Raw genomic sequence first — 13,481 nt, 5'->3', positions numbered from 1 at the left:
CCGGTTTGGTGTATTTAAGCATCTTGTTTCTGCCGCTCTGAATGTGGAGATGTAGATACATGTGTGTGTGGCGGTGGTGACATCTCTATTAGCTCAGTTTGCCTAGCGCCTGGGGGCTGACATTATGGCTCCCACCGGCCTCTTATTGACCTTCTGTTCTGCTGGGACACACAAACTATCTCTCAATCACAGACGCACACACATTTATTCAGGCACGCACGCACACACACACATGGCCTCCCCGATTTTAATTTCACACTCCAGCAGTCACCGGGGGCTGACAGATGACTCTCCCAGACGTGCAGGAGGGGTGAAGGAGGTGCAGTCTGAAGGGGTTTTGGGGACGGGATGGGGATTGGTGGGGATTCCTCTGCTTGTGATTGGCCGGTGGGCTCACAGAGGGGAGGGTTGGATGTGTGAAACATGTTGGAATGCTTTTGGAGGGTGCGAGAACTGGGCACATCTGGAGTAAGCTGCAGACGCCGAAGCTGCAATGCGGGTTGCCGATTCCTGATGATGACATCACCAATTAGGCGGCGTTAGGCAGGTTGATTTGGCAGGCAGCCAAGTGCGGCAGCAGGTGGAGGCAGACGTGCAGAGCAGAGGAGGAGGATGAGGCCGTGAGCAGGTGGACGGCGGTGTGGACACAGCCTCCCCGCCTTGCGTTGTTTTTTGGGATTTCCTCGGTTTTTATTTTAGTTTTTTGGAAAGATGTCTCGCGTCTCGTGGCAGAGGAGGCTGGAGGTGGAGGAGGAGGCGCTGCAGGAGGTGATATGGAGGAGCGAGTGGAAGGTGTTCACTCACTGGGAGGAGGAGGAGGAGGAGGAGGAGGAGAACGTGAACTTAACAGTTGAGTCAATTTCAGTTTGATTGGTCGATATTTGTTGGCTTCCTCAAAGTTGTGATGATGACGCCTCTTGAGAAACTAAAGAAAGAATCATTTCACTTTCTTAACTTTCACTTTGACTTCACTTCAGGCTCAGGACGATACGAGTCATGACTCAGAGCTTACTATTCAACACGTTGTGATATTCATAAATTAATTTAAATCGGTTAGATCTGGATTAGTTATTTTTAATCATAGTCCGACCTGAAGGCTCTACTTTTAGTTAAATCTGAATCCAGCTTCAACATTTTAAAATATCCGTCAAATCATTTTTAAAAACAGCGTGTAAACTATTTATAAAAGAATGAAAGGGGAATGTTTTTGACTTGAAGACTCGCAGCACTATGGCTCCCAAAGTGCATAAAGGAACACAACGTTTAGAGTCCGAGCGGGTTCTTCTTCAGGTGCTGTTTAAAAAACAGGCTCAGGTTTTATTTATCAAACAAAGTCATGGAGTCTCACCTGTGTGTATGGACGTCTGGGTGGAGAAAATGAGGCTTGGAGACATGGAGACAGCTCTACCTGACCCCAGGAACCTGGAGTTAGTGAGATTGTAGATGTTGAATATCTGATTATCAGCACCTGAGTAAGTGATGGGCGTGTGTTTGTTGACTTTACAGTCCCACAAACAAATCAACATGATGCTTAAGAATGTTTCTCTTGCATCTCTAAGTGTCTGGTTTTGCTTTAGCTGCTTTTCTATAAGAAGATTAGCTGCTTTTATTAGAATGAACTGGGAAGAGCAAACTACTTGTGCCTGTTTCACAGCTTGTGTCGACCCACATCGGGGATAGTCCAAAAAGTATCTGAGAGGTCGCTGACGGAAACATGAAATATTGAAATCCTCTTGTAATCATTGAACTGATGGCTTTTTAATAATTGAGTCGTTTGAATGAGTCATCTGACACAGTGAGATATGATAGTTTAATGGACTTAAGAGGGATGCCCATATTTGGTCGTTTCCTGTTGAACAGTGTTTCCCGTCCTTGCTGCTGGAGTTTACTCTCTGAGGTCTGTTGTCGTTGTTTCTGTAGTTCCAGTCGACGGGATCCCGACTGTGATCTGAACCTGCTTTGATCAGCTGCTCAGTTTCATTTTGTTGAGTCTTCAACATGTTCAAGAAGTGAGAAGTTATTATCGTCCCTGTCGTGCTTTCATTTTAAACATGAGTTTAACAATAAGATCAGACCTGGGAGGTTTGTTAAAACAAGTAGCAGAATCTGAGGAAGGTTTTACCATTTATAATCAGCAGGTCCTGAGGAAAGCTAAGGCGTTACTGGTCACCCACTTCACAGTGAGTTTGACCTTTGACCCTCAGATTGTCATTTCAGAGCTCCTCTGAGGAAAACTAAAAGACTCCAGGTCTCATTTGTCTCCAGTGTCATAAATAAATTAAATAGCAATTAGCCCTTAGCTTGCTCTTTTTGCACTTTAACATTTGCACACCTCCCCATTACTCACTAAATCGTGTTGTGTCCTGATTTTTTATCTTTGTTTTCATTTAGATTGTACGGTGAAGTCGTCCTTGTGTTTGTTGTCTTCTGTGCATCATTTTGAGAAAAGGTAGTGGTGATTTCTTTAAAAGGAGTAGTGAATTTATTGTTCTGATGTTTATAGGGATTTCATATCAGGTGAGTTTTCCTTTGTGCGTCCAGTCCTTCTCGACCTGACCCGTCTTCTTTGTCCTCCTGTATCCATCCACTCCTTTATTCATCCATCTATATTTTCTCTCCTCGTGTCATGACCCCATTACGGCGCTCACAGGAGGCCGACTCACCTCTCCTCCTCCTCACCTTTCATCTCTCCTCCACCTCTTCCCCTCTCCTTCATCTCCCTCTCCTCGTCTTCTCTCGCTCTCCCTCATCCATCCCTGTCATCCGGACCCTTTAGTGACCTGCCTGGCTGTCGCCATGGCAACCTGCATCCAGGCCATCCCTTGCTGTGACCCCCTGGGAGACCCTGTTAGACTCCTGCGGGTCACCTGGGGGCAGAGAGTGAAGGCAGAGTTGCTAACTCAGCTCTGGTGATCCGTCACCGAACGTTCGATCGTTCACTCTGAACTTTCAGATCCAGCTGCAAACATCTGCTTTAATCTGCTGGACTCGGGTTTAAACATCACCTGCTGGGAGAAGTGATGAGGTCGCCCTCATAGGCTCTAACAGGTGACGTCACCTTTGTCCTGTTTTTATCAGCCAGGCGTTGTGCTGAAACGCGTCGCTCTATACGCTGCTGCTGAACTCAGATCAAACATACTCTGAAGGACATTTAGCGTGATGACTTTTCTGTCTCTTTTTTTAAAATCTTAAATATCATATATTATTATATATTATATTATATAATAATATATGATATTATTTTGAGTATTTTCAGAGTCAAATGACCACACATCCAATCCGCCATCTGGACACATTTTGTCTTTAGGGAAGACGACACCAAACAAAAAGAAGTCAAATATAAACACTGCGGGAAAAACTGTTTGCAAGAAATGAAACTTATTTATTTTCTGCTGTTTAAGAGAAGTTCATTTCTACTTTAAAACTAAAATGTGTCCTTTTCATTTAGAGAGAAATATTCAATAAATAACCACAAAATAGTTCATCAGATATTCACTCTTTCATTAGAAAACAAATCCCAGCTTTAGTAGTTGAGATTATTTACAGTATAGAGACCTCGTCACTATGAGGACAAAGAACTTAAACAAAATAATCGTTCATTAACCATAATCGAGGTCAAATGTTCAATTAATCCTGATATTGATTTGAGGTCGTATCGCCCAGCCCTACTCACTGTTCATCTTTCTTTCTTTTTATCATTGGCCCTGGTGGCACAGTGGTTAGTGCGCGCGCCCCATGTGCGGATGCTGTAGTCCTCCAAGCGGGCGGCCCAGGTTCAAATCCCACCTGTGGCTCCTTTCCTGCATGTCATTCCCCTCTCTCTCTCTCCCTGATTTCTGACTCTATCCTCTTCCTATCTCTCCATTAAAGGCACAAAAATAAATCTTTGAAAAAAACTCCTCTAACATCCAGTTTGCTCTGCAACGTGTAAAGTCCGTATTCACGTCATCTCAACGACGTCAACCACAGTTCAACTTTTTTCTTTAGGCTATTCACTAAAACGCGGTCCAAAACTATCGATAACACTTACTGATTATTGTCCTCCATGTTTGTTTCCTCTGAAGTGTCGTTTGACGGTGAGACATCCAGTGTGATTCCCGGTGTTCAGAGTCAGGACTCTGTTTGTTGTTCTGTTCAAGTCATATCACTGCTCTCCACACATGAACAAAACTGTTTCATCTATCTGTTTGTTGTGATTTGTGCGGTTAGTCAGTCTGTGTTAGAGGTTTCAGCGGCTGACGTCGAGGCTTGAATCCGTCTGGTGAAAACATCGGTGAACTATCGCATGATTTGCAGAACAAGCTGTGTAGCGCCCTCTGCAGACTCATCCTGGTCTTACTCCAACACACCTTTACCTCATGATCTGACACTTTGAGTTGTAACACGACATGTGAGTTTTTAAAATGGGGATCGGCTTTAAATGAACTTTAAATATCTTTGGTTGTAGACCGAGCTTACAGCCATCAAGTGAATATATTAACGTCAAAACATTCAACTCCAGAACACGACATTAATGCAATTTAATACACTCAGGATACACTGAGATCTGCAGAGTTAATTCTACACACACACACACACACACACACACACACACACACACACACACACACACACACACACACACACACACACACACACACACACACACACACACACACACATGCATACCGCCATGCATAACACATTATTTATTCTGTGTATCCTCCAGAGAATGTCTATCACATTAGACATGCAGAGTGGATATACAGTCTGACACACACACACACACACACACACACACACACACACACACACACACACACACACACACACACACACACACACACACACACACACTCTCGTACAGTCTGACTGGTTAATTAGTTGCTGCTCTGTGGGATTTCTTCGCTCGACTGCCCATTACTCACCGATCTCACACACACTCTCAGTCTCAGTATACACACACTCTAATGCATATTTAGCACATACAGTACATACATGGACGCCCCCTCCCCTGCAGGTTTCATTACAGTTATATATAATTCAGGAGGGGGGGGAGGTCAGAGCCCCCCAGTCCTCCCACGTCTGTCATTACGGCCCTGTCAGGCTAACAGCTACGAGCTGCCGGCGCTTTGTTTATGAAGCAGCAGCTCGTCTGTGTTCGCCTGTATGACACATTCATACACTACATACATTATAAATACATACATTATAAACATACACACACACACACACACACACACACACACACACACACACACACACACACACACACACACACACACACACACACTCTCTCTCTAACCCCCCTGAGAATGAAGCATGTTTTACAGTGGGTGGTTTAGTAATTGTTACAGCTCCCACTTTGCGCACACACACACACACACACACACACACACACACACACACACACACACACACACACACACACTTCACTTCCACCCCATTTCTTCCCGGGGATCAGTGTTCGCTCCAGATGTGTTTCCAGTCAGTTACAGGGGATTGTGGGTAAATTGCTCTGTCTGCACGCTGACAGACATTTCACGGTGGATATCGGGGGAGCGAGGCGGCGGAGGTGGCTCTGATTTAGATTACCTCTCTTCTCGGCGTGTCGGTGAAGGACGGAGGGACTCCTCATTCTGTTTGTCCTCAAAGTGCTCATTCGGCTTTGTTTGTGAAGGACAAACACAACACGGGAAAACGCTCGCCCCTCGCCTCCAAGGTCAAAGACGATCTGAGGAAGATAAATGATTAAAGATATAATTAAAGATAATGAGACAATGTTCTTATGAGGGATCATTTATCTCTCACGGAGCATGTAGATGCATTAAAGGTTAAGTCCTGAATTTTTAATCACTCAATCTCCACCATACAAAACTCCAGCGCTGTGGAGTCGTCCCGATCGATTTCTTTGTTCATATATTTTGAGACTCTGTTGTTTTGAAATGCCTACTTTAGACATAACAAAATATGCACGAAATACACAATAACACAATCAAATGAAGCAGCAGTGGACAACAATAAAGTATCATCTTGAAATGCTCTGAAATCTACTAAAAAAATGTTTTAAAAAAAAACATTTAAAGATCACTTATGATGCAAAACACACTTTTCCATGTTCCTCTAACTCTAACATGTGTCTCTAGTCTGTCTACAAACCCCCCAATGATGAGAAAAGTCCATCCTCTCCATCTTTTGCCTGCTCCACTTTTCAGAAAATGTGTGCTCAAACAGGCCGTTTGGAGATTTTCCCTTCATGACATCACAAAGGGCAGTAGCCCCTCCCCAAGGTGGGTGACACTCCCACAGCTAGGTGTTTGTTCTGCCCTCTGAGTCTGCCTTCTCACAGTAAACAATAGGACATGGAGCGAGAAAGACCGAGACACCCAAGCCTTTCCAGAGAGGGGGTGTGGTCAGACACAGCTCATTTACATATTTAAAGGTACAGACACAGAAACAGCCTGTTCTGAGCAGGGCTGAAATAGAGGGGTTTATAGACATGATCAAATACAGGATCAGAGTGGATTTAGAACAAGAAATTTCACACACATGTTTTGAGGAGCTCTGAGACTTATTTACACTGAAGAAGAGGAGGATATGTGACCTTTAATTTCTGTGTTCAGTTTAAATCTTCTCTTTTAACAACCGAAAGCAAAGGTGAAATATCTTCTGTCATGATGCTAAGCTAACCCTTCTCTTGTTTCTTTGTCTCTGTGTGTGCAGGCTCACGAGCGCTCAGAGAGCGTGGAGGTTACCTTCGTCACACAGCTCGTCAAGAAGCTGATGATCATCATCGCACGCCCAGCGAGACTGCTGGAGTGTCTGGTGAGTCACAACGTCCTGTGTAGCCGATCCTAGCTGTCATTGGACGAGAGGGGTGTAAGTAAGGTAAAAGGAAGAATGTGTGACATTTGATCCAGTAATTGTCGCTCTTGAGCACCAGCCCTAAACCAAAACAAACTGCTGTTAGGCCACACCTCCTCCATACTGAAGCCTCCACTCTCCTCCAGAGACACACCTCCAGCACCCCCTCCTCTCATGTTCACATGAAGGAGTTATCGATTAGAAAGCACCATAATTAAGAACCATCAAGCACAAGCGGCGGACAAAATTGTCTGTGCCTGTGTCCTGCATTGTTGTGTTAGCATGCTAATGTTAGCGCTCGAACTGTCTGTAGTTTCCAACATCTGAATCTTATTTATTAAGTGAAGAAATTTGCTTTTAACTACACAAACACATGACATCAGCCCTGCATCTCCTGCGATGGTTTGGAGCGTTGGTTGGGCACGTCATCAGAAATTAGCACTACGCGTTAGCGAGATGCAATATGCATATAACCACTAGGGGCAGTGTAGAGCTGAAGGTGATGAGACCAGAAATGAAACATCAGAGAGACCAGAGAGAGCCGCTACAACAATGGAGGAAAGTTAAGAAGAAAAGTTTAGAAGAAAAGTCTGCAACTACCCGCACTATGATGTGTCATGGCCGTTGCATAGCTGAGTTATGTGGTGCGCCCTCTAGAGGAATCCTCCAGTAATGCGTGTCGTACATCGGCAAGTATATGAACATTTACGCTCAGGACGCAGCTCGTTGTTTACGCTTACATGTGGCTCAAAAGCGAGAATATCTAAGCGCTTAATCCGCCTCGTCCTGCTTGGTTACCCTCAGCAGTTACACGGAGTCATTTAATGTAATTTATTCACATTTACAGCACGCTGTAAATTAAACAGTCTGAAGGATTGCTGAGAAGAATGTGAGCAGTAGCTTCTCTCCACGCTCGGCTAATAAACAATTTAAAGCTTCATGCTCCCTCATGTGAGATGATTCAAACACAGCGTTTCATTTATGGACTTCCTCTGAGGAGTTTTAAACCAGCCTCATTAACACACACACACACACACACACACACACACACACACACACACACACACACACACACACACACACACACACACACACACACACACACACACACACACACATTAACACCTCTCAGCTTTTGGTGCAGGGTGTTTTGTATATGTGTGTGGACTCTGAAGCAGCTCCGTCTGTTTGGTAGGAGACGGGGCACATATGGAGTCACACAGGTGAATCCAACCAGGTGTGAGCGCAGAGAGAAGACAAAGGAGGAGGGAGGAGATTAAGACTGAGTGAAGGAGAGGGAGGGATAATTGGTCGGGCAGCGGAGTGGGAGGGGGGAGGGAGAGGAGATGGGGAGGATGCCCCAGTGCTCACATCGTCAGTTTTGACTAATCACATGCAGCTGAAGGTGTGACAGCATACAGGATGGGTTTTATAAATGGATGTATACAGATAGAGGAGGGGGCAGGGAGTGTGTGTGTGTGTGTGTGTTTACATGCATACTGTATGCTGCAGAAATGTGTGTCTGAGTGTAACAGCAGCAGCTTGTCTTTGTCAGAGGACACAGGAGCTGCAGAGTGCTGTGGTGTTGTGACGATAACATTTCAATACAAAGAATTATGAAGAAGACAAAGCTCACAAACATCATGTGACATAGAAACACCAAAACAACATGAAATTCTCTCCGAGATGGAGTGACGGTAGGATGAACCGACCTCCGATAAGAGGAAGAAAATGTATGGATGGTTTGAATCAGTGATAACATGATCGGTTTGCATAGAGAAGCACAGTATGTCAATAATCTTGACCAAAACATAGACGTCAGGTAATATTCAAATGATGTCATCATCTTGATGTGGATGGATGTGTAGTCAGTCGTTGGAGCGCAGCGTGTGCAGAAAGTCGACCTTGTTTCTCCACAGTCAGAGACAGAACAACAGCTTCAACACTTTCAGGGTGTATCTTTTTGAATTTCAAAGAGAAGTGATCAGCAGTTGGTGGTCATATCAACAGGAGCACGTCACCCTGTGTGGATAGTTTCCAGAGTTTAGAATCTGGATTGCAGTCTGAATACTGACACTCAAAACATAAATGCATGTCTTGTAAATGGTTTAAATTGTTTTTTTAAAACGCTTGAACCTCCTCCCGTCTCCCTCTCTGCAGGAGTTTGATCCCGAGGAGTTCTACCATTTGTTAGAAGCAGCAGAGGGCCATGCCAAGGAGGGACAGGGCATCAAGTGCGACATCCCCCGATACATCATCAGCCAGCTGGGCCTCACCAGGGACCCCCTGGAGGGTAACACCACCTCAGAATCAACTCTCCACTTTGTTTTATTTTGTGTTTAGTTAGACAACATGAAGATGTTTTTCTGTTCATCCTGTTTGTCATCCTTGACGTCATCTCGCCTCTTGGGCTCGGCGTGCTGACTGATGATTTGTGTGTCTTGTGTAGAAATGGCCCAGCTGAGCAGCTATGACAGCGGGAACCCAGAGACCCCCGAGACTGACGACTCGGTGGATGTGAGTACATTATCATATCATTATCACACCAACTGAACTCAAGGGATCCCACACTGCGGAGAATTTAGTTTTTAATGACGCTCAAGAGACAGAAAATCGACGGTATTCAAAAAACACTATTATGACATAAATAAACGTTATGCACTCTCTTCACTGATACAGGTACAGAGATTCATGCATATTAAGGGTTAAAGTGTTTCCCACAGAATGATGTGATACCTGGGTGGTGGAGCTCGTCGCTAAGGGGGGTGTCCATTTTTCAAATCTTATCTAAGGGTTTCTTTTAGTATTACGTTTGTGTTTTTCCCTCTAGTTTAATATAGTTTTTGCGACAGACAACTTTAATCTGCTCAATTTATCCACACAGACACAAACACCAGGAGTACGCCTCGCGTTTTGAAAAGTTGAGCTTGATATTTTGTTATGTTCATGTGCAGCAGCAAGCAGCAAGCAGCTGTCCCTGAACATTATTAAAAGGAAGCCATGAGAAGCTTCAGATTTGATATGAGCAAGGCACCTCAAAGGGTGCATAACGAGAGGGATATATGGACATCCGACTCTCTCTCTCTCTCTCTCTCTCTCCCCTCTCTCTCTCTCTCTCTCTCTCTCTCTCTCTCTCTCTCTCTCTCTCTCTGTCTCTGAAGCTGATGTTATTCTGCTCTCTTGGTGGATAGAGTTAGAATTCAGGGAGAGAGAAAGAGAGAGGGGAATGATATGCGGGGAAGGAGACACAGTTCGGATTTGAACGTGGGCTGTCCGCTTTGAAGACTACAGCCTCCATGCATGGGGCACACACACTAACCACTGCGCCGCCAACGCCCCAAATATTATTATTATTTTTTTTTTTAACAAAACAGGAGTTTTGTTACTTTGCACGGAGCTGCCGAGGGCTCAGACACAGTTTAATATCATATATTATTATATATTATTATATACTCGAATAATAGTGCAAAAGGAAACGATGTAAAAGTCAGACTTTTTCTCACCTCTGACTGCATTTCTCTCAGTCGTCATTCAAGGTAGATCATTTTTCATCGATGTTTGGAATAAAATATAATAACTGTAATCAGTAAAGAACATTTGTTACTCCATAAAAACAGTTTCCTCTTTTTCACTCAATGCTGATAAACGTGCTCTCTCTCACGGCCATGTGTTTCAGGGTCGAGGACAGAGCGTCCCTGCAGCTCCACCTCCAACTAAAACCAAAACCCCTCGAGAGGAAGACTTTGAAAACATCAAACTCATCAGTAACGGAGCCTACGGGTGAGAACGCTCACATCACCCTCTTTTACATTCTCATATTTAAGGTTGTTGTGAATCTGTCAAATGAAACTAAAATGCATCGATGGATGTTTTTGCACTCTCTCCGTGTAGCGCCGTGTTCCTGGTGCGTCACAAAGAGACCCGTCAGCGTTTCGCCATGAAGAAGATCAACAAGCAGAACCTGATCCTCAGGAACCAGATCCAGCAGGCCTTCGTGGAGCGGGACATCCTGACGTTCGCTGAGAACCCGTTTGTGGTCTCCATGTTCTGCTCCTTTGAGACCCGGAGGCACCTCTGCATGGTGATGGAGTACGTGGAGGGTAAGATGACCACACTCTGCAGGAATGGATTTGTTTTTATTCAGCAGTGGTTGAACATGTTTTAAATGAGGATTCATCTCCTGCAGGTGGAGACTGTGCCACGCTGCTGAAGAACATTGGCGCTCTGCCCGTGGATATGACTCGTATGTACTTTGCAGAGACCGTCCTGGCTTTAGAGTATCTGCACAACTACGGCATCGTGCACAGAGACCTCAAACCCGACAAGTAAGACACAAACACGACGAGTCTGAGTACTTCTTACTAAAGCATGTTCTGATAAATACATTTCATTCATGTACTCTGCACAACTGGATCTGAGGTGTAAGCGCCTGTGTCACTTAAGAGTCAGTAACCAACGTCGGCTCCAATCATTTCCACTCCTCTCGTTAAACATCGGGTCTGTTTTTAAAGAAACTCTGTAGGCTTAATATTTGTTTTTATTCAAAGAAACCACAGTAAAGACATAAAAGCAGTGTCAAAGAATCCTGTCCTGCCGTTAGCTGTAGCTCTAGATCCCTGAAAGACGAGGCAGATTACCTTCTCCTGCACTGTTGATAAAGACTTGTGTAAATGTGTAATTCTTGTGATGAAAGATACAAGAGAAAACTCAAAGTACTTGGTCTTTTTCCATTCTCTGATTTTTTGAAATTTTCGAAATCCAAAACAAAAAACGCCAGCCAGAATTTACATTTTCAATATTGAAGTTTTCTTTATAAGCCTTCTGATTTTGAACGAGGGCTAGGGCCCGACCTATATGTGATTTTGAGGGGCCGAAAAAAAAGCTAATACCGATCTATCGGCCGATATCTTTCTTAGATCTATGCTCAATCAGTAGAGTTAGATAGATATAGATAAACACATGGTCACTCAACTGGAAACTGTGCATGTAGGTGCATTAGAGCTGCATGATTAATCATGAAAAGATGTCGATTCTCACATACAAGCGATCTCATTTCAGCGTGATGGCGATTCTCTTGCTCCTATTTCCCTCACAGCTACACTCGCGATCATAACATTAAAAAGCTGCAGAGCTGTATCACATCTGTGGCCTGTTGGCACAATGGCGGGTGTTGCTGGTCTGTGAAAACACTGATCTGTTTTGGTTTTGTTAATAAACAGGAGCTGTCTTTGCAAGAACTTAAAAGGGTCTTTAGAATATTTCATCTTTTGCGTCACTTCAGTGTCTGTTTACATTTATCTGTATTTCTGATCAAATGGTCGGTGTTCCCTCCTGCAGTCTTCTCATCACCTCCATGGGACACATCAAGCTGACGGACTTTGGTCTCTCAAAGATCGGTTTGATGAGTTTGACCACCAATCTGTACGAAGGACACATCGAGAAAGACACCAGAGAGTTCCTTGATAAACAGGTACAAGAGCCATCTTTATTTGTATAGCGCCAATTCATAATAAATGTTACGTCATGACACATTACAAACTAAAATGACAGCTGCTAGGAAATCCTCCTGAGTAACTTCTGCACGCTGCTGTGATTGGTCAGATTTAAGTCTTCCAGGTAAATGCTTTTGCAGGGAGAAAAAAAAAAACGTTCTAAGATCATTTGTCGATTGTTGTGATTGGCCTCTGCAGGTCTGCGGCACTCCAGAGTACATCGCCCCGGAGGTGATCCTGCGTCAGGGCTACGGGAAGCCGGTGGACTGGTGGGCGATGGGCGTCATCCTCTACGAGTTCCTGGTGGGCTGCGCTCCTTTTTTTGGAGACACACCAGAGGAACTGTTCGGTCAGGTCATCAGCGGTGAGTAGAAGTGACCACGGGGTTCTGCTTTGTTTGAGGGAACGTTTGACTCTGACGCAGCGTTAAAGAGCGATCGCTGAAACTTTAGAATAAAATCAGACTCTGAGACGAACAAAGGGCCTTCTAGTGTTCCACCCAATGAAATCCATTCAAACTAAACACTTTAGTGCTGGAAGAGCCCGATCACACAGACGAGTCGCTAGAAAAGTGTCGCCAGCAGAACTGAAGATTTCTCTCAAAGCGCTCTCGCCATGCGCTCTTCTCTGCTGCTGTGAGACACATTTGTGGGATGCAATTAAAGATAAAAAAATTCAACTTTTCAGCCCAAGACTCGGAGTTGCAGCGCCCGTCAATGTCAGCCAAAGCAGCCAATCAAATAAAGTAGGAGGCTTTACCTCGGCTTTTTATGACATTTTCCCTGCTCCTCCTCGTCTCAGAGCAAAGCAACGGCGAGATCTATACGTTTGCTTGAATCTATTTATTCCCCCTTATTTAGGCGTTTTTCAAGCTGTCATTGCTGGGACCGGGTCCAGCCCCCCACGACCCCGAGCGGGAAGAGCAGTATAGATGGATGGATGGATATTCAGTATTTACACCTTGGATTATGATGGATAGATTTCAGCAGGAGGTTTTTGAAACACAAGCTGCAGAGCATACTGATATGATTAATTTAAAAAGCTCTGCATTACATAAAATGTATGCAGCATTTTATAGCAGCCACATGTGGTGGACAGACATATTAAATCGAGCGGAGTGGAGTTTTCTGAACTTGCGAGCTGAAT

The 13,481-nt window shown here is 44.4% G+C and overlaps 1 protein-coding gene across 1 annotated transcript in view; it reads left to right on the top strand.

Moving 5' to 3' along the window:
- The window catches only part of mast2 (microtubule associated serine/threonine kinase 2), a 160,886-nt gene that overhangs the window by 134,049 nt on the left and 13,356 nt on the right, over positions 1-13,481 (top strand). The window contains 8 exon segments of the mRNA XM_065955551.1: positions 6,703-6,804; positions 9,004-9,136; positions 9,293-9,360; positions 10,520-10,623; positions 10,735-10,943; positions 11,030-11,168; positions 12,181-12,313; positions 12,534-12,699. Coding sequence (XP_065811623.1) covers positions 6,703-6,804; positions 9,004-9,136; positions 9,293-9,360; positions 10,520-10,623; positions 10,735-10,943; positions 11,030-11,168; positions 12,181-12,313; positions 12,534-12,699 — 1,054 coding nt within the window.

The sequence above is a fragment of the Labrus bergylta genome, chromosome 6 (genome assembly GCF_963930695.1).
Source record: "Labrus bergylta chromosome 6, fLabBer1.1, whole genome shotgun sequence".
NCBI lineage: Eukaryota > Metazoa > Chordata > Actinopteri > Labriformes > Labridae > Labrus > Labrus bergylta.
Note: the sequence above shows the minus strand (reverse complement) of the source record. Positions and strands in the feature narration are given on the sequence as shown.